Source organism: Scatophagus argus, chromosome 4 (genome assembly GCF_020382885.2).
Source record: "Scatophagus argus isolate fScaArg1 chromosome 4, fScaArg1.pri, whole genome shotgun sequence".
Classification (NCBI taxonomy): domain Eukaryota; kingdom Metazoa; phylum Chordata; class Actinopteri; family Scatophagidae; genus Scatophagus; species Scatophagus argus.
The window spans coordinates 17,827,385-17,849,616 of record NC_058496.1 but is presented as its reverse complement, the minus strand read 5'-3'; the positions used below and the strand labels follow the sequence as shown (position 1 = coordinate 17,849,616).

General features: G+C 39.2%; 2 protein-coding genes across 7 annotated transcripts in view; both read right to left on the bottom strand.

Annotated features, from left to right (window-relative positions):
* The window catches only part of LOC124057663 (collagen alpha-1(XI) chain-like), a 40,370-nt gene extending 28,313 nt beyond the window's left edge, over positions 1 to 12,057 (bottom strand). The window contains exons 1-4 of the mRNA XM_046386132.1: positions 11,781 to 12,057; positions 2,368 to 2,515; positions 1,559 to 1,717; positions 554 to 746 (exon numbers count right to left, since the gene is read on the bottom strand). Of these exons, the coding sequence (XP_046242088.1) occupies positions 554 to 746; positions 1,559 to 1,717; positions 2,368 to 2,515; positions 11,781 to 11,961 (681 nt within the window). The 5' untranslated portion in view covers positions 11,962 to 12,057. The remainder of the gene's footprint in view (positions 1 to 553; positions 747 to 1,558; positions 1,718 to 2,367; positions 2,516 to 11,780) is intronic.
* Positions 12,058 to 15,686: 3,629 nt separating this feature from the next.
* Positions 15,687 to 22,232, bottom strand: part of cacna1ba (calcium channel, voltage-dependent, N type, alpha 1B subunit, a) — a 120,336-nt gene continuing 113,790 nt past the window's right edge. For 5 of the 6 annotated variants that reach the window (XM_046385654.1, XM_046385657.1, XM_046385655.1 and 2 more), the window contains 2 exons: positions 20,068 to 20,285; positions 15,687 to 18,942 (listed from right to left, as the gene is read on the bottom strand). In XM_046385654.1, the coding sequence (XP_046241610.1) occupies positions 18,388 to 18,942; positions 20,068 to 20,285 (773 nt within the window). In that variant the 3' untranslated portion in view covers positions 15,687 to 18,387. The remainder of the gene's footprint in view (positions 18,943 to 20,067; positions 20,286 to 22,232) is intronic. The other variant, XM_046385660.1, reaches the window with a different exon arrangement.

Sequence of the window (22,232 nt, the reverse complement as noted above, 5' to 3'; positions counted from 1 at the left end):
GTATTTCCATTTCACACTGCTTTATTCTCCAACTCAGCTACATTTCAAGACATTTCTAGAAAACGGGACTCATTCACGTCCTTCTATTAAGTTGAAAAGTGCTACTTCAGTGAGAAGTACAAGTGAAGGATATTGTGAGGTGAGAACCGCTTCAAGTGCAGTTTCTTGTCAATACTTCTGTAGGCTTACTTGAGTAATATTTTGGAATTCAAGACTTTTACTTGTAACGTAGTATTTCTATGGTTTGTATTGCTAACACTCATTCTGTGCAATAATTCATGTACCACGTGTCATGTCAAACAGCACTCTTCCTGCACACAGCTCACTTAAAGAAAACAGCATAAATGTCAATTTTCCTGAAGTAACTGACTCACAATTAGAAGTATTTTCAGTAAACAGTCAGAATACAATCAGGCTTTCTCTGAAGACACCAAGTGGCAAGGGAAATCTGTGAAATCAATACAGCCTTAAACAACCATCAATTAGTACCAAACAGCACTAAATGACATCATGTGACTGATACACGAAAGAGATATACAGTATATTTCCTTACTTCAAAGGGTGTCTCAAAACCCTCCAGGCTGCCTCCGATCATCAGTAGGCCATCATTGGAGATACCCTGCCAAGGATAGGCCCAGTTCACTCTCTCCACCAGTAAACAGTCCACGTAAACCTCCAGCCAGAGTGGGGAGACACCTAGTGATACTTGGTGCCACTGGCCATCACACAGAGACTCCACTGGGAATCTATAGTTGATCGAAGGAGGATATATAAAGTTAAAGAAGAGACATTCAGGAAATAAGCTGTCTAAACTAAAATGCAAAGAGTGAGTTAGAGCTGGCTGTACATAGGGAAATTCCCACTTGCAATAAGTGGGTCTTATTTTTTCTAGTTTTGGCCATCATTTCCTTCAGTTGGGGCAGCCGTGGCCTAGAGGTTGGAGAAGCGGCTTGTGATCGGAGGGTCAACGGTTCGATTCTACCACTGGACGGGCAGGAAAAATATGGGTGTGGTGGAGTGATTAATGCGAAAAACGCTCCCCCCCTCCATCAGCCGGGTGATGTGCCCTTGAGCAAGGCACTTAACCCCCCAGTATGCTCCCTGGGCGCTTGATGCTGCCCACTGCTCCTGTGTGTGTTTCACTGCATGTAATTTGCAGGGTGTTGCATGTGTGTGTTCAACTAAGGATGGGTCAAATGCAGAAGACAAATTCAGTGTGTGTATGTAAAAATATATATACTGTCAATAAAGCTGATTCTTCTATTCTTCTTCAGTTATGATTGGCTTTGTAATGACAGTAATTACTGAGATCTGGGAATATGGTGATAGGAAAAAAGTTTGACAGCAGAGTAACAAACACTATATGGCTGAAAAAGTACTTGTATGACTACAGCAGACTCATGCTTTAAGTTAAAGCTGTCAATAATTATATCAGCTACTAGTAATCACTGTGCATTCTGGGTAAACTGAGACTCTTTTAAATTCAAAAGCATGGCTGGTCTTGGTTTTAGTTATATTCACTCATGTCATGCACTGCAGTTGTTGTGGTTAATCATACTCGTATTCCCGGTGTTGGGTGGAGATGAAGGTCAGTGAATGTGGGCCAAGGCGGAGCTGCAGATGGATGTGATGTTGGGCATTTAAAAGAGTCACCACACTGCTGTCCTCCTTCTGAGAGCTGTGCAACTCAATCAACAGACTGAACTCATCAGAAAACCTGCAGGAAAGACACATACAGACACTGAGGAAATGATGACATGCATGCCTTGTCCGGAACAACTGTAGTCAGGACACGATTAACTTAGCTTAGCATAAAAACTGGAAGCAGGTTAAATCAGCTAGCCTAGCTCTGGCCAAAGTTCAGAAATACACCTACTAACACCTTTAGAGCCGCAACTCTTATTTCAGTAACAATGTAATCTATCAATTAATTTACTGATTTAAAAATTTAATTGTTTGGTCCATAAAACATCTAAAATCTCAGAGCACAAGGTGACATCTTGAAATTGTTCTTTTGTCCAACCAGCAGCCCACAGACATTCCATCTACTACATAATAGGAAGGAAAAGTAGCAACATCTTATCTTTGAAAAGCAAAAACTATCAAATTTTCTAGCATTTTTACCTGACAAATGATTTAAACAAATACTTAATTTTCAGAATAAATTGTCAGCTGCCACATACTTTCAGTCAACAAATAGATTAATTAATTGTTTCAAGGTTTAAAGAAAAAAGACAATTTGTGCACAAACTGAAATGTAAAAATGAAGAAACACGTTAACTCAGAGCCAGTGGTATTATTTTCTTTCTTTTCTTTTTTTTTTTTGGAAACTCATTAAGGAAAAGGAAAAAAAAGGAAAAAATGTACCTTTGTCCAAACGCCTGCTGTGTAGCCATCATAAGACTGCCATAAAGGCCAATTTGGAGAGTCGGACAGCTCAGACTGTCCACTGAAAGTGACACATCGGTGGTGTTGATTATGATCTGGAAGAAACGCCGCAACAAGTCTACTTTCTCTGTTGAAACACCAGAAAAACGTGAAATGGTAACTAGACAATTAACTTGAGCTTGTAATGAACTAAAGACAGAGAGCATTCTTATGAGTTGGTTACTATAAGGATGTTATTTTAGTATTTATGGTCCTTCTGTCACATAGTGGCCACACCAAACATACACATGGTTTCTGAGAGGATCCTGTGTGTGTATGTCCACTAACGGATGTGTCGGAAGAGCACTGTGCTTGATACGTGATTTGACTTCATGTTTTGCATCAGGAGCTTACATGTGTGGGCATTACTGTTTAGAAGTCTGCTAACTAAAGGTCTCAAATGCAACTGTATATCTCCAGTTGTGGTTTACAAGCGGCAACAGATGAGAAAGATCTGACAGTAACAGAAAAAATGTCATAACGACAGAAAAAGTTCCATCAACTTTGGATTTTAACTGGGAAGGTGTAATGTTGTGAAATAATTGCTTAGATGATCTGAGATGTCTGGGTGTGGATATTTAACTGGTAACTAGGGCTGGGTACTGTTCACTTTTGAACCGGTACTGGTACCCTGAATTCAGTACTGGCATCCAAAGGTATCCACTTCATTACTTTACTCTCTAAGTCAGTTATTCTGCAATGCTGATTTAGCTGACTGATTTATGAGTCGTTTCTTCATAGTACTCATGTAATTTGGTCGGTACAGTTAGAAGTACCGAGTTTGGTACCAAGCCCTACTGGTAACCAATAATGAGAGGCTAATACCTGGAGGGTAAAGTCTCTGTTCTTGGTATCAGTGAGGAGTCTTGATGCTGCATTTTGTACCAGCTGCACGGGAGCCTGGAAAGATGGATGCCCATATGAAGAGAGGTCTAGTGACAGTCTTCAAATATGTAATAGTCAAAGTGGCTATTGTTGAGACTTTATACAGTATGTGTAAATGGATACATTTTTTATGCGTTTGCTGTTGTATAACCTAAAAAAAAAAAAAAAAAAAAAAGTCACATTCTGCAGCGTCTCCTGACTCCTGACCCAACCTTTGAACTTTTGTTACATGCCACTGCAAAATTAATGCACTCATTTACCATGGTATGACAGTGAAATCCAATACCCGCAGTAGGGGTTAATGAAGTCTTAAGAGTGTCCATTCATTTCTCACTGAATGAGCTCAGGAGAACTATAACAGCCATGGAGAAAGGAAACACATGCATGGCCACTGCTGAAGAACTCCACAGTTCAACAATGAGTGTCTGCGAAACTAAAAGCACATCCACAAAGAGTGTACTGTCAAAATCTTATGTTTCACTGATTGCTATGAAGATACAGAGACAGCATGTCCAGAGAGGGTTCTAAGATGAACATGCAGGAGTGAGACCAATCACATACATTTCAACCAGCATTTTAATTATTGCATAACACATAATTTTGGATTTGAACAAAACTCAGTGCGCATATTCAGGAGACAGTGAAGGATGTCTCCTGTGAGTTTAATCAAAACTGCTCTAATGCATTTTGAGTCCCAAGCAAATATTTGATAAACTATGCCCACTTACACCAATCAGTATAGCATGCCAAATTATGGTTCATTTGGTTAATACTCAAAGGATGCACACATAAACTGTGATAGCCCTCTTCCCAGAAACGGCCTGTAGACCCAGATTTATGATGACTGGACAAATAGTTAGCGAGTTATGGCCATTTTCTTCCGAATCCTTTGCAAGGATTTTTGGTTAAAGCCGGCCGAGTTTTTCCATCTTGCTCATTTATAATTCGCAATCAAAATCCAAAAAGTTGTCACTTTACTGTTTTCCAGTTAATTAGCAAAAAACAACAACAACAAAAAACATCATGGCTGACTTTTATGGTCCAAGAAGCTCTGCTGGAGATCACACAGAGCTAGATTTGTGTGTCCCTTCAGCAACTGAACCCTGACAAAAGACTTGTATTTGAAAAACCTTCAGATTTAAAACACCAAATGTTTGCCCCTGCAATCTAAATGTCTATTTTAGTCAAAGAATGTGGTGGTTAAAGACCTGTTTGTCACCTGTCTACCTGTGAACCAAGTTCATCACTCAGTGTATTTGTCTTTTTCATCCTTCCTCCACTACCGTGACTCCAGTCACACATGACTGGGCTCTGATAATGTGATGAAAGGTCTTCCATGAACCATGAGCTGCATTCCTAAGTCATACAAATATGTGAGTCCATTTACTGTACACCGTGAGAGATAAGGAGGCCGAAACACAGATGGAAAGGTGTTATTTTTCAAAGCAGACAGAATTACTTGATGTGTGCAGGTGGAAGCAGAGAAACTGGCATCTTGACTCCATGTGTTGAGAGAAGATGAGAGGTAAATTCGGACTTAACGCTGTCCCAGGAGCCCAGCCAGCCACTGACAGTTTCATAGCTACATTGTCTGAAGAAACACTGCAGTGCACTTGAATACAACGCTCCTGTGTTGGTAAATGTTCATATGGAGGTATACTGTCTGCCATATTCTATCAGTGGCCAACGTTACAGTATTGAAAATACTGACTACTAACTACTACTAACTACTGAAAAAGGCATTCCCCTCCCCCCAAAAAAATAAAATAAAATAAAAAAATAAATAAGAATCATTCTGGGTAGAAACTTTACTAAACCAAGTTGGCAGCACATCTACATCAGTCACAACATGCCACACAGCTTTACTTTTATTACTTTAAGAGTTTTAATCCTAGTTTGGGTTTTGAACATCACATACATTTAAATTTGCTCTTTGATCTGTCTTCCCAAGTGTCATCAACATTCGAGCAGTAGCTGTTGAAAAAATCACAGGTGTCATTTTGACTGAAACTAGCCATCAAGTATCCTGTGGGATGCAAACTTGTTACCTCTATGATATAGGATAACAGAACTGTAAAATGAAGGGGAATACAACTCCTCTGTTGCTTTTTACCACCTATAATTGTGGCTTCAAGTGAATTTAGGGATGCAGAGAGTCTGGAAGATTATCTGTCCATTGCATCACTGTGATGAACAAAGAAAAATCTTGTACACATGAATGGCTTTGTAAAATGGAAAACAGCATGCTATTTACAGTCATATTTTCAGAACTATGTTAAGTCATCATCAAAAAACATGCGGTGTCAAGTATCAGAGGTATCAACAGGAAGTTCACATTTTGATGCATTTTGTCTTGATACAATATGGAAACTCTGGACATGGTCATTATTTTGAAAACTGGATTACTTTGATTCAGAATCAGCTTTACTGGCCCAGCATGTCTATGCATACAACGATTATAATTTTTACCAGTGTTAATTTCATGGACGAATAATTTTCACAGGTCAGTGTTCTGTAGGTGATAACAATCAAAATGGAGGCAAACAAATGAAAATTTAATAAACAAACAGTTATAGCTGAAAGAAATTGAAAGATTACATTACTGGGAACTCTTCCACCACACTCCTGATTTAATATTAGCTGTATGCTGCAGCCACCAACACCATCGCTCACATTAATGACCTTTAGCCTAATGGGCCAGATAAAGGTACAAGAGCATTTACTTACAAATACTCCACATTTTCTGCTTCAGGGAAGTATTTCCTCATTTCCCCTTCCAGACGAATAATACTGAGACATGGAGGGCCCAATGTTACAGAAACCCAATACTTCACCAGTATGAGCCTGAAATATCAGATAAGACACTACATACCTTTTAGGTTACCAACAAAAGTGTTTATTTATATTGCACCTTTCAAGGGCAGACATTAGAAAGCTCTTCACAACTACAATTACCGCCTTGTGGTTTTATGCTTCCGCCAACCAGAATGGTTTAGTTTAGATCCAGGTCCGTCCACACTAATACTGTAGACTTTGGAGCAATAAAAAAGGTACTTAATATAGTTTTTGGTGAAATGGAAGTTCAGAATAATTTCCAGTGACAAACATGCTGTATTCACTTAGAGACATTTTTTTACAAACAAGTACAGAAGACCAATAGAGCTCTTTCTGTTTTATCACTTTTATGAATAGGGTTCTAAAGATTCTGAAACAGAGACCAGGGCCACGATACAGACATCAACAGTCTCAGGTCAGAAGAGTCATGCAAACAAAGGATTAAGGGTGTTTCTACATTCATTATGCTAAGGGAGGTTGCGCATGTGTGCTCAGCTCTACAGTGTTTGTCATTCATAACAGAATCAATGACGGACATATTTTTGTCTTTGTGGAAAGTGAAAAGTTTAGATTAAAGACTCTTAATCTCTGTGTATTTTTGTGCATGATGTCAGTATTCTGCTTTAACCATCTTAATCAAGTATTTGAAGCATATGGCTGAAGACCCTCAGCTTAGACAGGGTAAGCAACATTCCAGTTATCAGTCCTTCAGTTATTCCAAAACTGTTTAGTTATGTACAGTAAATGCAGCTGTGCATGCAGCAGAAGGGAAACTGTATTCAGATGTACTCTGATGTCTAACTTGAAACTGGTGGGAATATGATAATAGTGTTGCTATGGCAACAATATGCAAAAAGAGTCTGCACTCATGAATCTTCTTTGCTTGCTTTCATTTCATAGTTGTATTGGCATTGGCATTAAAAAAAAACACTGGGTATAAACAACTGTGTCACTCAAGCCTTATAGTTACAGAACAGTTACAGAATATACCCCCACAGCAAGAAAAAAGAATTTTTACTGTATTTCTATTTGAAAGGGTCCACAGGTTTGAAAAGTTGGAAATGAAATGATTGCTGTCAGCAGTGTACAGTGTAGACAATGTGGGGGTAGCACTTTCAAATCCAAAAAATATACACAACAATGTAATATATATAAATATTTATTCTCAAAAATTGTTGTTTTTATTAGCCTACATCAGTACGAACAGGCTCCATAATGTTAACTAGATACTTAACTAGAAAACGCTCTCAGACCTCCACCATGGAGCCAGTCAGTGCTCAGTTCAAAACCCAGTTCAACTAATGAATGAGTCCCTATCTCCTCTGCAGGACCTCAGGAAGTAAACAAAAATATTAGTCTGAGACTCAATAACAAGTGGCCAAAATAAACCCATGTAATTCCTCCTGCATCTAAAAGATTCTCCAACAATTCACTGCAGTTGCCTCCTGCAGTCTGGCCCATGTCAGCTCCAGAGGGATGGCCAGCCAGGTGGTTTGACGGTGGGTCAGCAGAGTACAGAGGATGGAGTTGTAGACTAATCTGATTCCATACAACCGGTGAACTATGAATTACAGACTGTTTGGCTTGTTGCTCACTGGCAAGCTAATTGGCCATCACTCTCAGAATGGACTGGGCCTCTTCCCGTGGTGCATAATGTTAGCTGCTTTTTTTTTTTTAAATTAATAAATATCCTGTGGTCCGGATGGGAAGCTTTGGCAGGACCAGATGCGGCCCATGGATAACTAGTGTACAGTGAGGTGCCTGGCGTCAGTGTGAGTTACAGGGTCAGTCTGGTCAGGCTCTGTGCTGACTGATGGGATCACAGGTAACCTACAGTAGGAAGAAGCACATTCCTGTCTCCAAGGAATACAAGGAGCCCCACACATGAACTCTGGCAGCTTCTGATATGACTAACGAGAAAAAGGATTGACAGACCCCCTCAAGTGTTCAGAAAGCGAGCTTTATTCAAAATTTTATTATTTAAATATGACCAAACATGGGACAAATCCAGTTCAAAAATCTGCTGTTGGGCCCCAGTTGCCTACAAGTTCCCATCAATTACACTGCAGCAGATAAATTTTGCTCCAGAGTAACCTAATGCCAGGTTTTCCTTATACCAGTAAGTTTATGGTAATTTTATGACTGTATAGCCTTTTAAAGACAACTTTCAATGCTGACCCTTTTAGATCAGTTTATTAAAATGTGTCTTCCAGGCTGTGGCACCGCCAACACAGCCAAGCATCAACAAAGATCAAGGCCACTGTGACGTAACAGTGAGCAGGCAGCATAAAGCTGTCTTGCAGCTATCAACTCAGGTTTCAGAGACTGTAAATGAACACATCACTAAATACTGATCATTCATGTTTAACATAAACAAGGTGTCCCCGCAGCAAAGACAGGATATCCTCTCATTTTCAGAGTTGCTGAACTTGATTATAGACTTGTGTTGTGTTGTTTCTCTATTTACATCAGAGAAAAAGTGTAGCTAGAGTAAATTTCTTGGTGATTAAAGGACTCTGGAAGGCTCAGATCTCTTAGAATGAGTCCACATAAGTGTTGAGTTGGCTTGAGGAAAAAGGGGTTTCCAAGGTTTGCTGCACAGTGCTGCATTAGGACAAACTTTGTATGCTAACAGAGCTGACTGGTTTCCCACAGCTAATGTGGATGTTGATGGTAAGTTTATTAATATATTTGCTGTTGCCAATACCAATTACTGGGTTACACAAGTTATGGCATAAATAGTAGTAGTTAGGGTTGGATACCAAACTCAAATTACATTGGTACTACTGAATACTGACTCATGTTAAATCCCTTTCTGCAGTCGCAGCTAATCCTGGCACATCTGCAACCACTGCTGTGTTTGTTCATGACAGCTGAACACTCCATTAATGACAAAATTTTAAGCAAAGCAACGACTACTTTGACATCTTCACTTTATTGATTAGCTAGTTGGATAGGTTGCTGTCGAAGCTAAATGGGATTTCTTCACTGTCTGACATCAGACGCGTTGCTTTTTAGTACGCTGAAACAGTATGTGAGATTTAGCGAACACGACTATTCTGGGTGGGCGTAGGAATGAATTAGCTAATATTGACAGAATAAAAAGAACTGTAACATAGTAAAATATATCTGAACCCTGCAACTTAATAGCACTGCTGCTCCGAAAAACCCATGGGTCAACCGAGCAAGAAAAAAGATTTTGAGTAAGATTTGAGTAATTTACAAAAACAGAAAGAAAGTAAAAAAAACCTTGCATGTCCCTAGCAAGGCTAGAAAAACCAAAAAAATAAGAAGAGTGTAAATAAACTGAACTAAACCGTAACATCACTGACTTTTTTCCCCAATCTATCACAATACTAAAGTGGCTGCATGTAAAGTTGTGACTGTACATTTATTGTGATTTGTTTTTGTGCATGACGCTAGTGCTGACAATAACATTTGATTGTGTGCAACAACCTGTGCTGAAGGCTCAGCTATGAAAGGTGAGTGACGTTAATTACTGGTCATCTGCTCGTCAACACTCAGCACAGATTTGGATGGCTGCCCTGACCTGCTGTCAGTGAGCTCGATGGCAGGCTTTGATGTGACATGTGATGAGACCACAGAGCCCACAGATCAGCTTTCTACTCACAGTGCTTCAAACATTGTGTCAGGTACAACAGAGTTAATAACACCACACAGTCTGCATGTCACACATCCACAGAAGGAATTTCCTCACATGAGATACCCCTACTCATTTTTTATTAAGTCTTAGAAAGATACTGTAACTTGACTGTACACCAACCAATCAGTATCAGGAAAAAAGGTCAAAGGATGAAACAGAAGGCTGAATATTTGTCACAAAGGTAAAACTTAAGACTTAAATACACAATACACACAGTAAATACAATACACACAAAAAATGCTTAATGTAAGCACTCCAAATCTGCATTCAGTGTAAACTGCTGTTAACTGCTGCTGATGACTACAGACCAAATTTCAGCAGCCACTTGATGAGCTCAGCTTGTCTGGCTTCCTCAGTAACATGAGCTTGATGATTGACCTGCAGCTGATTCACTCTGTGGTTGTTTCTCAAACTGCAGGCAAGTCTCCTTAATTTATCACCAAGCTAAGTATGGTATTAGCTGGGAGAATGCAGTTAATCTGTGCCAATAGGATGTTTTACAAATGTTATCAGCAAAACTCACTGAGCTGACTAACAGCTCAGAAAATGTAATTAATTAGATTAAATAAATTGGTTGGTTTGATTAGCTTTTTCCTGCTGCGATCTCTATAAGCTATACATTAGCTACTAATATTAAACCACTCTGAAACACTGCGAGCAACCTGCATCCTTAAATTTTCTATACCGCTTATCTGTCAGGGTTAAACTGGAGCCTAACCCGGCTGACTAGGCGGGGTTCACCCTGGACTGGTCACCAGTCAATCACCACAGACGCACACTCTCACACCTAGGGACAACGTAGAGTAGCCAATTAACCTAATGTGCATGTTCTGGGGATTGCAGGAGAAAAGCCACGCAGGCACAGGAAGGACATGCAAAAATCCCAGGCCCAAACCAGGATTTGAACCTGCAACCCTCTTGCTGTGAGGTGACAGTGCTAACCTCTCACCACCGTGCCACCACGTCTTCTGACACATTCTACTTAATGTTTCCTCAAAGTTCATCTGAAGCCCTCAGCATCAGTGCAGTACCACATTTGGAAATGCGCTATTGCAGTGATGTCAACAAATGTGACATCTGACACCATGTGGATCTTTCAGAGGAGGCAGATGGCCCTGAGTCAATTATCATGTTAAACTATTTACTCAGCCCACAGTAATAATTTACATACAGTGCTAACAAGAATTTTAATCTCATATGCTGATAAAATTTGACGATAAGGTAGATCGGTGAACCATTTCTTTCCATCTATCGAGGTGTGATCAGAAAAAAACGCAGAAACTTGTACAGTTTGCTCAGCCTGGGCCTCAGCCCACAGCAAAACCTTCTCTAGGGCCAGTTTGTGCTAAGGAGGGCATGCAGTGCTGTTAAGCATGAAGGGAATACTTCTCCTCAACATGGGACAAACGCGCTTTGGATGTCATTTTAGGATGAGAGTGATGACAAGGGGGTTATGGGAAAATATTTCAGCCCAAAAGATGAGGCTTGCAGCTATGCAGAGACAATTGCACACAGAAACTTTGATGGAAGGTTACAACAGGAGCAGATGGTGTACAGTAGGAGTACAGCAACAGCTGCTCTCAAGTGGAGGAATCTGGAAGTACAACTTCATATCACAATTTGAGATAGCATCTACAAATTCATCTTCTTTATCAACGATGTCACTGGGACGTGAATATCACTGAATTGAAAGAGCCCAGAGACGAAATGGAAATCATCTGAACTAAGGAAATTACTTTAGAATGTAACCTGTAAGCAACGACATATCCTTTTGTCAACAAACACGTTATGAAATACAGGGAAATTAAAGTGAATTCAGTACATGTTACTGTGTGCTACTTTTGGTTGCTGAGTTTCAGTGACCATCACGCACTTTATGGTACAACTGCAGTATTTCTGTAATATTTGAATGGTATATTCAAGTCTTAAAAAAGAACTACCTAATTATTTTCACGAAGGCGTATCTTACCTGTCCGCTGAAAATCCCACATGTCTTCATGTAACGGCATCACGTCCACAAGTATGGCAACATGAACCAACAAAAATTGTACTTTGCGTATTAAAAACATGTTGTCGATATTTCTTTGTCCCCGGACAACAACACCAAAACAAACAAACAAAAAACAGCGAACATTAAAACAAACGAACATTAAATCTCATTGTTATAATACTTTCCCTGGTAAACGTTTTCTTGTTAATAACAGACACGCTGTTATATTTTCATCACAACGTGACGAACTAACCAAAAATTTCTCTTACCAATAAAGTTAGCAAAACATCAACTTGTAACTTCCGGTCATGAGTTTCAAAACAAAATCATTCTACGAGTTTTGACATTAAAAATTACAGTTAAAAAGAGAAGAGGAGCAAAATATGTTATATAATATATTATATAATAGTAGGATTACATAGACACAATGACACTAAAAAAATTAATAAATTGAAATGGGGCTTTACCCCATGAAGTGTATGCTTTTATTTTTCTTCTGTTCTAATCTTCCTCTCACGTCGCACCTGACCTTTTCTCAAATAATCTTACCTGCTGCTGAGCTCCTGCCCCGCCGATTGAGTGCATGATTGATTTTGAAAAGATGCTGGAAATGCTGGGTATCTTTTTTTTTTATTTTTAGTTCTATTTTTTTTTTTTTAAATCAAGTTACAAATATCAACAAACACAGAAATCGGTGGAAACCGTTAATCTTATTAATTTGTCTTACTACACGGTGTAATACTGAAAACTGGAAAGGAAAGTTACCTGGGAACACTGAGATTACCTTCTCTATTATTATCTTCTATTTTAATTTGTACAAATTAGACAACAAAAGGATTAAACTACAATTCATTTTCTCTTTCAAATTTTGGTATGTTTTTATTTCCATTTTCAAATACATGTTCATTTTTTTTCATTAAATCTTTTCATTTGAACATTTACATTTAATATTTATTATTACAGTTTATTATTCTTTTGGTTTTCAGACTATTTATATCAATTTGTCATTGCAATATGGACCTTTTTTTAACATGTGGCATAACTATAGTATGATTATCATTTAAAAGTTTTCCCAGATAAAACTACTTCTGGCTATGACAAATATCTGTCTTGAAAGCTGTCTATGAAGTATAACAGCAGCAGGGGCCTGCTTCAACTCCAAGCAATAGGCTTAAATATATAGAAAAATAGCAAAGGCTGCTGGTATTATAAGGTGAAATATGAAAAAAGACAAATTTGAAAAGTAAAAATTGCTGCTTTAATAGATCCTGCTGAGCAAAACACAAAAATATATTTAGCATAAATGTTCAAACACTAGTTTGACAAACCAATGCTACATCAAGCTTTTGTTCTGGAATGCCTTGACTGACAAGTAATCAGAACAACATCCTTCTCATACAGTTATCCAACACTCAAATCATTCAGCTAATGAGAAGCAGTTTCATTTCATTCTTTTTTATTTCAAGGAGCTTTGCTTCATACAAAATGTTTAATGTAGAAACAACTGCAGAATTCAAAGTTTGGCCAAGAAACATAAAATCAGGCAAACAAACATTTTACTGAAACCCAAGACCCAAATAAAGGAATGGTTCCAGTTCTGTTGCATGGGGTGGAACTGTTCAATACTGCTTTTAATAGAAATTTGTCTTTTCAACAAACCCACACTTTATATCAAATATTAAAAATCAACAACAAAAATCACATGGTATCTAAAAGTACTAAGTTTTCTACATGCACATACATTGTTAGAACATGCAAACATTTGTATTTTCTCAAGAAAAAGCCACATGTACACTGCCAATGGTATGTGGAAGTAAGGACATTGGATCCTTTGTTTGGTGGCCGATTGGTCCAGACTTGGGCAAAGGTACACAGGCTGCATGGTTAAAAAAGGTCCAGGTATTTCAGTGATTTTTGCTTTCCTAATGTGACTTGAAAACTTTTACAACAATTAATGTATCTGCAGAAGAAAGTGTTCCTGTCTCTGACAAAAAACAAAAAAAATCACTTTCACAATATTCAAGGTAGATTTAACAAAACCCTTTTATTGTGACCTAACAGGACACACCTCCCATTTTGAGCACTGGGATTGTCACTGACGTTGTCCAAGTGGATAAATGTTATGCATGCAAATATATACGTATAAAGTTGCAGTAATCCTAAATATTTTAAATAATCTATTTCTTGTTTACACTGTGTGCCTTTATGCATTTTAAGTCTTTTTTGTTTGCATGACTTTTTTTTCATACCATTTTCTACAAAACATTTGGTCACAATCATGCTGAAGCCTGAATCTGAAGAGACCAGCATGTAAAGCTACAGAATGGATGGAGAAATGGGTTTGTTGCATAGCCCTACTCGCACGTTTTCAACTTGTGTCTGGCCCCTGTAGTGTGTGTCTTTGTGGTTAAACAAGGCCGCTGTATTTCCCCCCTGCTACCCGCTGAGTCTCTCAAAAAATCCTACACAAATACCTTCTAGTCAATCAGCTGCTGCAAAGGTTAAAATCTTTCTCACGTTGCGGATGAAAAGCAGAGCGATGGATCACATTTTCAAAAAACACAATATCATGTTAATGCCAGTCATGTGTATCAAGCAAGTTGCATATTACATATGTTTTTGTGTAACTCAGCCTACATATGCAGTTCAGAATAGAGTACAGTTTCAGGCATTAACAGGCAGTCCTCCAGAGCTCTGTGACTGATAGGTGTTGTGAAGATGTATTTCTAGAATTCAACAGCTAGAGAGCTAAATTTCTTCATTCAAATCAGAAGCAAAGACAGGGAGGCAGTAGTGCAGGTGTTGCCCATTGGGATCATTTAAAGAAAAAAAAAAATCCACCCTACACCACTGTCAGATCCACTTCTGAACATTCTTATATATCAGTGGGGCTTTCCAGACTGCATACTCTTAATCCAAGGACTATCTTGAGTCCTTGGACAAAGGGCTGACCCATTTCATGTGCACATTGTTAACCTGGGGTTAGCCTAAACCCAGGGTGATACGAGTAACACAGCACTTTGACCAGCCCTGGGTTACATGTCTATTGGAATTATGTAACTACTCTTTTTTTTACTTCAGTGGTGCTTCACACTGGCACCTTTCGGCCCCAGGCTAAGTGCTGTGTGAGTATTTCATGTAATCCTACACAATCTTAAACAGACAACAGACAGGTATTGTGCACATTCCAGGAGCAGATCTGTGATTTGTGCTGTAATTTATCTTTTAGAGTGTAACTAAATTTTTTTGTAATATCACAGAGCTGGAGGAGATTTAATTATGCTGAGACCGAATTCGGAAGTTGGTTTACTGTCGCAGTGTTTAGCACTACTTATACAGCTGAGTCAAAAGGACAAGGTTCCCTCGATTTGCCCTCATCTCCCATTTTTACAGAGCTTCACTTCTAAAGGGTTTTCCTGCATATCCCAGAATGGATTTTATAAAGCAAAAAGCAACTTTGTGCTTGGACGTATTAGCTGTGTCCCACATCCTTACAACATTACAACAGTTTACAGCGTGTCCTAAAGATATCTTGACTGATACTAGCTTAGCACAAATATATCAGCATCAGCAGATTTGCTGATCAATAATTAACATGAAATGCTAGCACTGAAATGCAGATCCATTTAAACTCATTTAGAAACAGTGTTACCAATACAGAGTTTGTCCACCAAAAGCACTGACAGCACTCTACATTGTACTGAACTGTATATATCTTAGTCACAATTCTTTAATAACTACCTTATCAAATGTTATCCCGTGCACTGCTACTTTAGCAATATTGCCAGTGTTGTAACAGTGGTGATCAGGCCTTATTCTTTAATAAAAGTTCTCTTGAGCATTGCATTTTCCAGCACACCAGAAGGTCAAACAGATTTAGTATGTATACTGACATCTATGAGAATACTTTTTATTTTTTCATCATGAAGACACTGCATATCCAAAACCAGCTAAGAGTTAGTATGTGGTATGGAGTTGGTACACAGCTAATAATGCTATTGTTGCTCATGTGGATGGAGAAGTTAGTCACTCTGCCTGTGTGTGTGAATTTTGAATACTGGTGCAGACTGGCAGCTCTGGCACCAAAGTCTATAATATGAATGAAATAGATTTCTCTCCATGGTATAGTAGCTGCTGGACATATCTTGGCATGACATTGCAACATCAGTTTTCTGCCAGTTTTCCACGAATGTGGTAAAAATGAAATAAAAAAAACAGAAAACATGAAACAACAAACTACACCTAGAAATGCAAAATATATCAGCAAGACCTGATGTTTACAAGTGTTAGTTTTAATCCATATACGCACGTCGACACAGAACTTGGAGTCACACTGGATCACCCTTTGCTACTGTGCGTCCCAAGTCAGAAAGTACACACAGTTTAACCCCTGCTGCTTCGGACTCCAGCTGACTAACACGCACTCTGCAATATCCAAAAAATAAAATTAAATAAAATAAATGGTGGTCATAGCAGCTAGCTGACCAGGTCTAGATTCTAAACATGCACACTGTGTTACTGGCATTAATGTAACTGGATTGATATATTTATGCAGATTTCATAGTTGTTAAATGCTCGCATAGCGTTTCCACAATATTGATTCTTTCTCACCCATAAAAAGACTTTATGGTTTATCAAAAACAAGAAAAATAATTCACTTTCACAATGTCATTTTTTCATTCCTGTCTTTTAAGTGTACTGTAGGTATTATTTTTCTGCTTGCAGATAAGGCTTCCTGTACAACATGTTTTCCTGCAGAGCTACATACAGAATGAACCAAACATCTACTCAAGTGTGGATGCATTAGAAAACAGCTGACATTGCATCTTTTTCTACAGTATATCTAAAAGGATAGGCACTTTGTCTTACATCGCAAGAAGTCTGTAAGAAACATTAGACCTGAAACGATGGCAAACTGTAAGCAGTCCACATCACATAAAACGCAACTGTTTTTTTTTCCCCATGTCATACAAAAAAATGCACACAATGAAAAGAGAACATCTACAAGGAAATTTTTATAGAAACAAATCAGTCAGTCGGGTACTTTACAAGACCATGCGTTGCTTCTGTCTTGAGGTTTGCAAGAAACGTTTAACAGACAAAACAATCATCGCTGTCTGTGTGACAGCACTTAATCTGTTCGACTGACACAAAGGGAATGTCATAAAGGATTAGGCATCATCATGGAATGGTAGAGTCCTAAAATAAAGAACAACACAGCTGCTTGTACAGTGTCAGAATGTCTTTGAGGTTTTTCAAACATTTGAAACATTTTAAATCATTTCACTGAAGTACTGACCTGCTTTTTGCTCGGTTTCCGTGACTTGCAGTGCCATCACTTTCTGCTGAAACTGCCATACTGACTCTCAAACATACATACTTCAGAAGTAATTTGACTTACAGCTTTAAAAATAAATGGTCTGTTACATGGTATGTTGTGCTGTTAGCTGTGATAATAATGTGAAAGATGGTGACATGTCTGTTAACCATCTTATAAAGAAAGCACAATTCACCTTGAGTGTGGTGCTATTCCCTTAATAGAGCCCCGGGTTAGGGTCTTTAGCCATTAGGGTTAGCAGCAGACAGCTTTTCAGTGAAAAAGGTGTAATACACCTGCTGTACACCATCTGCTCAGCAGCAAACAGCAGGCAGACAAAGTTAGAGTCTAGCTGGTGGACATAGTGGAGCATTTACTAGCTAAAGAAACAGCTAATTTTCCTCTGGAGTCAATGGAGACCAAACCAGAGCTAAGATGTGAGTCAGTATTGAACCCAAATTCTCAAGTAATCAGAAACACAACTTCGAATGAATGCTTTTGTTGCTTTACACCTGTCAGTGACTGTCACTAAGCAACCATCTGCTAACATCTTACCTTATTGGCGTTATAAGCTGACACATAAATCTTGTTGTGCAGGAATAAAATAATGAAGGTATTGAAAAGTTTTTGAACATTGCTAGCAGCAAAATTAAGTCATGAAGGTTTTCCTAACCCCTAAGAATCCTATTTGGAGCAAAGCAGCAAGCGCAGATCAAGTTTTTGTATTTTTTCTTTTTTTTCAGGGGGGGACTCTAATGTGAATAAAGCGGCGTTGTTCAGTAATCAGAAACAAATTACCCTCACGTGAAACAGCAGAACAGCAATGTGTTAACTTGAATGGTTTCCCTGGAATACAGACTGGAAGATTTCATTGGATTTTCACTTTTCTTCCAAAGTCTTCTTAAATATATAGTATACAGTCTTTGTTTTTAATGCAGTACTGTTTGAGGATCAGTATAGTGGTGTCAACAAACCACTGAAGTCAAAGCAAATCAAGCAACTGTAAGACATTTAATCTTGACAAAAAGTCAACTTTTCTGTTTCATAATGCTACATGCCCTTTGATAAAGATGACACTTTATTGTTCACATTCAAATATTACTCATTTCAAGCTTTCTCCCTGTTTCGATGGTCTTAGCTCTCCAAGTTAGGCTTCAAATACAGCATTAAACACACACAGTGACAATGTAAACTAAAGCCTTCAAAGAAGATGATAAAACTCATCACAATTCCTCAAAAATGCATTAAAAAGGTTGGTTTAAAGCCATGCTAGCACCATTCGTCCTCCTCTGCCTCCTGGTAATACCTGGGTGCCCTGATGTCAGAGCCTGGGCTGGTGCTGCCCCCAAAGCTGAAGTGGTACCCGTTGGGCACCCCAAGGTTCTGCTGCGGAGCGGGAAGCAGGGCTCCCATCATGCGAGGCAGTTCGGTCCGAGATGAGCGTCCAACGTGGGGGCTTGGCGTCCGTGACGCCGCATCCTGGAAGACGTCCAGCTGGTCCCGGAGGCTGCTGTAGAGGCTGCCCAGGGCCGCATCGTGGCCTTGGCCCAGGAAGGGCTCGGAGCTGATACGAGTGACAGGGCAGGGGAAGTGGCGGGAGCCGCTGTGCCGGAGTGCGTTGTGCTCCGACAGGCCACGGCTCAGCCGGCCGGGACTCAGAGAGGCCTGGCTGGACACAAAGTGCACGGGGGATGAATTGGCAGTCTTGTAGGCCACCCCGGGCCGCGGGGTGAGGGGGGTCTGGGGGAGCTGCCGACGTCCGCGGCTTGGCGTGCTAGAACTGGAGCTCAGTGCCACTGGGCTGCCTTTAACCCAACCACTGCCCTAGATGAAAATTGGACAAGCAATTTGAAACGATAGAACGATGAGAAAAATATGTAAGAGAGAAAAGGAAAGGAAACAGGGACAGGGCCACCGGAGGAAAGGAAAGACACCAAAATGTGATATGTGATGACATGAAAGGTGACAGAGAACAAATGAGGCAGAGAACAGGGAGACAAAAGACAGAATGAAAAAGAACAAGCACTAATGGAAAGGTAATGACAGACAGACAAAATGGATGGAAAATGATGAAAAGAGAAAGTGGGAAAAGAAGTGAAAGGCCATGAGAGGCTGCACTACAGGTCGACAGAGGAGAAAGTAGAGCATGCAGAGAGATCGCCATAACTCCGCATTCAATTTTCCCTTTTAGTCTCTCTTTCTCTCAAAAGTCCTCTCCTTCATTCAACAAGGTATATAATACTGACATTTGAGATTGTGAAAATGCTTTCTATGACAAACATCAACGACATCATGATTAATATTGCTACAGGACCATCATTGTAGCTCAGTTCAAGTCTCAGTTCAAGGGCTCACGTCTTGTGTGGTACTTGTTATATTTTTGAATTACAATTTTTAGAAATAGCTAACTTACTATTTTCATTTTTATCACAGTTCTCTGTCACTGTTTGGTTAGTTTTAGGCCATAAAACTACTTGTTCACCTTTAGGGAACTATCATGGGTTAAAATAAACCCTTTCACAGCATTGTCCAAGTGCTGCTAACGGTGTGCTCCCTCATGCGTATTTTTCCAGTCTTGTTTCTGAGTCACAAAGTTACAACACTAAAAAAAAACATGTGTGGTCAGTTGTATTGATAGACATAATTCATGTAGATAATTATATCAGATTGTGTCTTTACTTAAGTTACAGTACAGCACTGTCCTAAAGATTGCTTCTGGTCAGAGACTATGACACTGACTCTGCAGATCATTCTGCTCAAGTTGCACACACCTCTAAAGGAAGGTTTTTTCAATACCATTTACTATTGAGATTTTTTTTTATCCTGATAAAATGATATTCTGAGGGAAAATAGAATTCAAAGATAATGGTCTGTCATGTGAACTCCAAACTCATCTAAAACTCATCCCCTTCACCTGTTCTAAAACCACTGGTCCCCCCCCCCCCACACCTGCTTGGTGCTGATTTCCTGCCCCTCGATGGGGGAGGCAGCACAGCTGGCAGTGGCAGATTTGGTGTGGCAGTGTTCCCGGCTGCAGTAGCGGTCACAGGAGTAGTAGCGCTGCTTTTCCGCCGAGGAATGGTGGTGTTTCCTCTCATGGGAACGTCCGCGGTCGTGAGTTCGCTTTCTAGAGGCAGCTGGGTCAGATGTTTGTTCTCCTGGTGTAGCTGTGGAGGAGGACAATATTGCAGCGTGAGCAAGCATACAACAACACAAGCACCCTGAAACTGAAGCAGCTAAATGAAAATCAGCCATCATTCATTTTATTTTATTTTTTTTGTGCTCTTTCATAATGTGACATGTTTGTAAGGTCTTCTGACAGTGAAAATCCAATTTAAGATCCAATTTGTTTAATTTTTGAAGTTGTGCTACATTCACACTAACATTTACATCAATGGAGATCTGGAGAAGAAATGTATTAACCTTTACACCTGCAACCATAATGGACTGATGTAACAACCATTTAAGTCATTAGGACTTAATGACATTCATAGTTACGTTACATGATTTACAAACACAAATACAAAACTTTTGACCTTTAATTATGAATTATTTACGACTTCAGACCTCATGACCTTGTCTGTCTGTGGACTAGACTGTAAGGCCACTGAAGTCAGTCACATTTGTGATCTGTACTATTAGGCCGCATAAATAAAGCTGACTTGACTTGACTTGAAGTACTCTTCACTCTCCTTTATCAAAGATTTTATTCATGACTTTATTCTTAATGATTCACCAACATTAGAGATTTTTTTGTCAACACAACATCCACTGAGTGACACCACTAGGTGTTTAAAAATTTCAAAAATAAAAAATGGTAGTACCAGGATTTTCAGTCCAGAAACACTACTTATTAGTCACAAGTAGCCTGTAAAAACTGTTGATCCACATTGTCTAAACAGTGACAGCTGCATGAGCAGCTGGTTTGTGGACCACCCCCAAGTTAAAAAGGAGAAATCTGCAGCAGAATCCAGACAGACACCAAAGGGGTTTTATCCCCTCCGCTTCTTTCTTCACAATCTCGCCCTGCAGAGAGGCTGCCTATAAATTACTGGGTCGTTGGCTGTTCGTGTCTGTCAGTCTCTTTTATCTGAGTAATAAAGAGCATGTGTACGGAGCTGTAGTCTCACAGACACACCCAAAGACAGCATTGCTGATCTCTGCCACAGTTAAGACCCTGCAGAGTGGTCGCGAATCATACTTTACCACATGAAGTGATGTGTCCGGCTTTTACATCCTGGTGGCAGTTAATAGGAGTTAACATGGTTCCACGACAGGGATGGAAATATGACTGTAAAGTACTGTTATCTTATTGTGGTTTCTTTTTTAATTCTCGCCTTAATACATATAACCTTTATAGTTCATTCTGTAACTTTTTTCTCTTTGTAATAGTGTTCATATAAAAAAAAAAAATTGATTTAATTTAAAATGTACTATTCATTAATTTATAGTCATGAGTGACTGGTTTCAAAACCAAAATGAACCAAAAATGATTATTATGACTATTTTGTTTTCTAAAAATATATCTGTTTTGCTCAGCCCTGTGGACATACAATAATTTATCTTTCTACATTTAGACAGGAAGCCATAAGTTGTCAAGAAAAGATATTTCTTGACATCTCTTGTTTCTTACTTATGCTGTCAGTTACCTGTTGTGTGGTTTTTCTTTGTCTTGTCTTGCCTCCTGTCTTTGTCTGCTTTCCCGTCAATATTGATTGTTTGTCCTGCCTGTGTCCTCACCTGTGTCTTGTTTAAGCAATGCATTTAAGCTGTGCTTTGTCTTCCCTCTGTGCCAGTTCATTATGTACCCTTGTGTCATGCATTCCATCAATCTCTCTTGGTGTCTTTGTTTCCCTGGTTAATTGGATCTTGGCTTGCCCTTTTGACTTTGTCTCTGTTTAACCCCAAGATTTGAACCTGTTGTGAAGAACTGAAGACTTTTAAAGAGTTTTAACGAAGCCTGTCTCCTGAGTTGTGTAACTGAGTCTTACTCACCATGTCTACCGGTTATAACTATTTATGTGAATATCTACACCATACTTGGCAGGAGATCTATGGTGACATATCTATTCCACATTAGTTTGTCCTAGTTTATATAACAAACAAAGTATCAA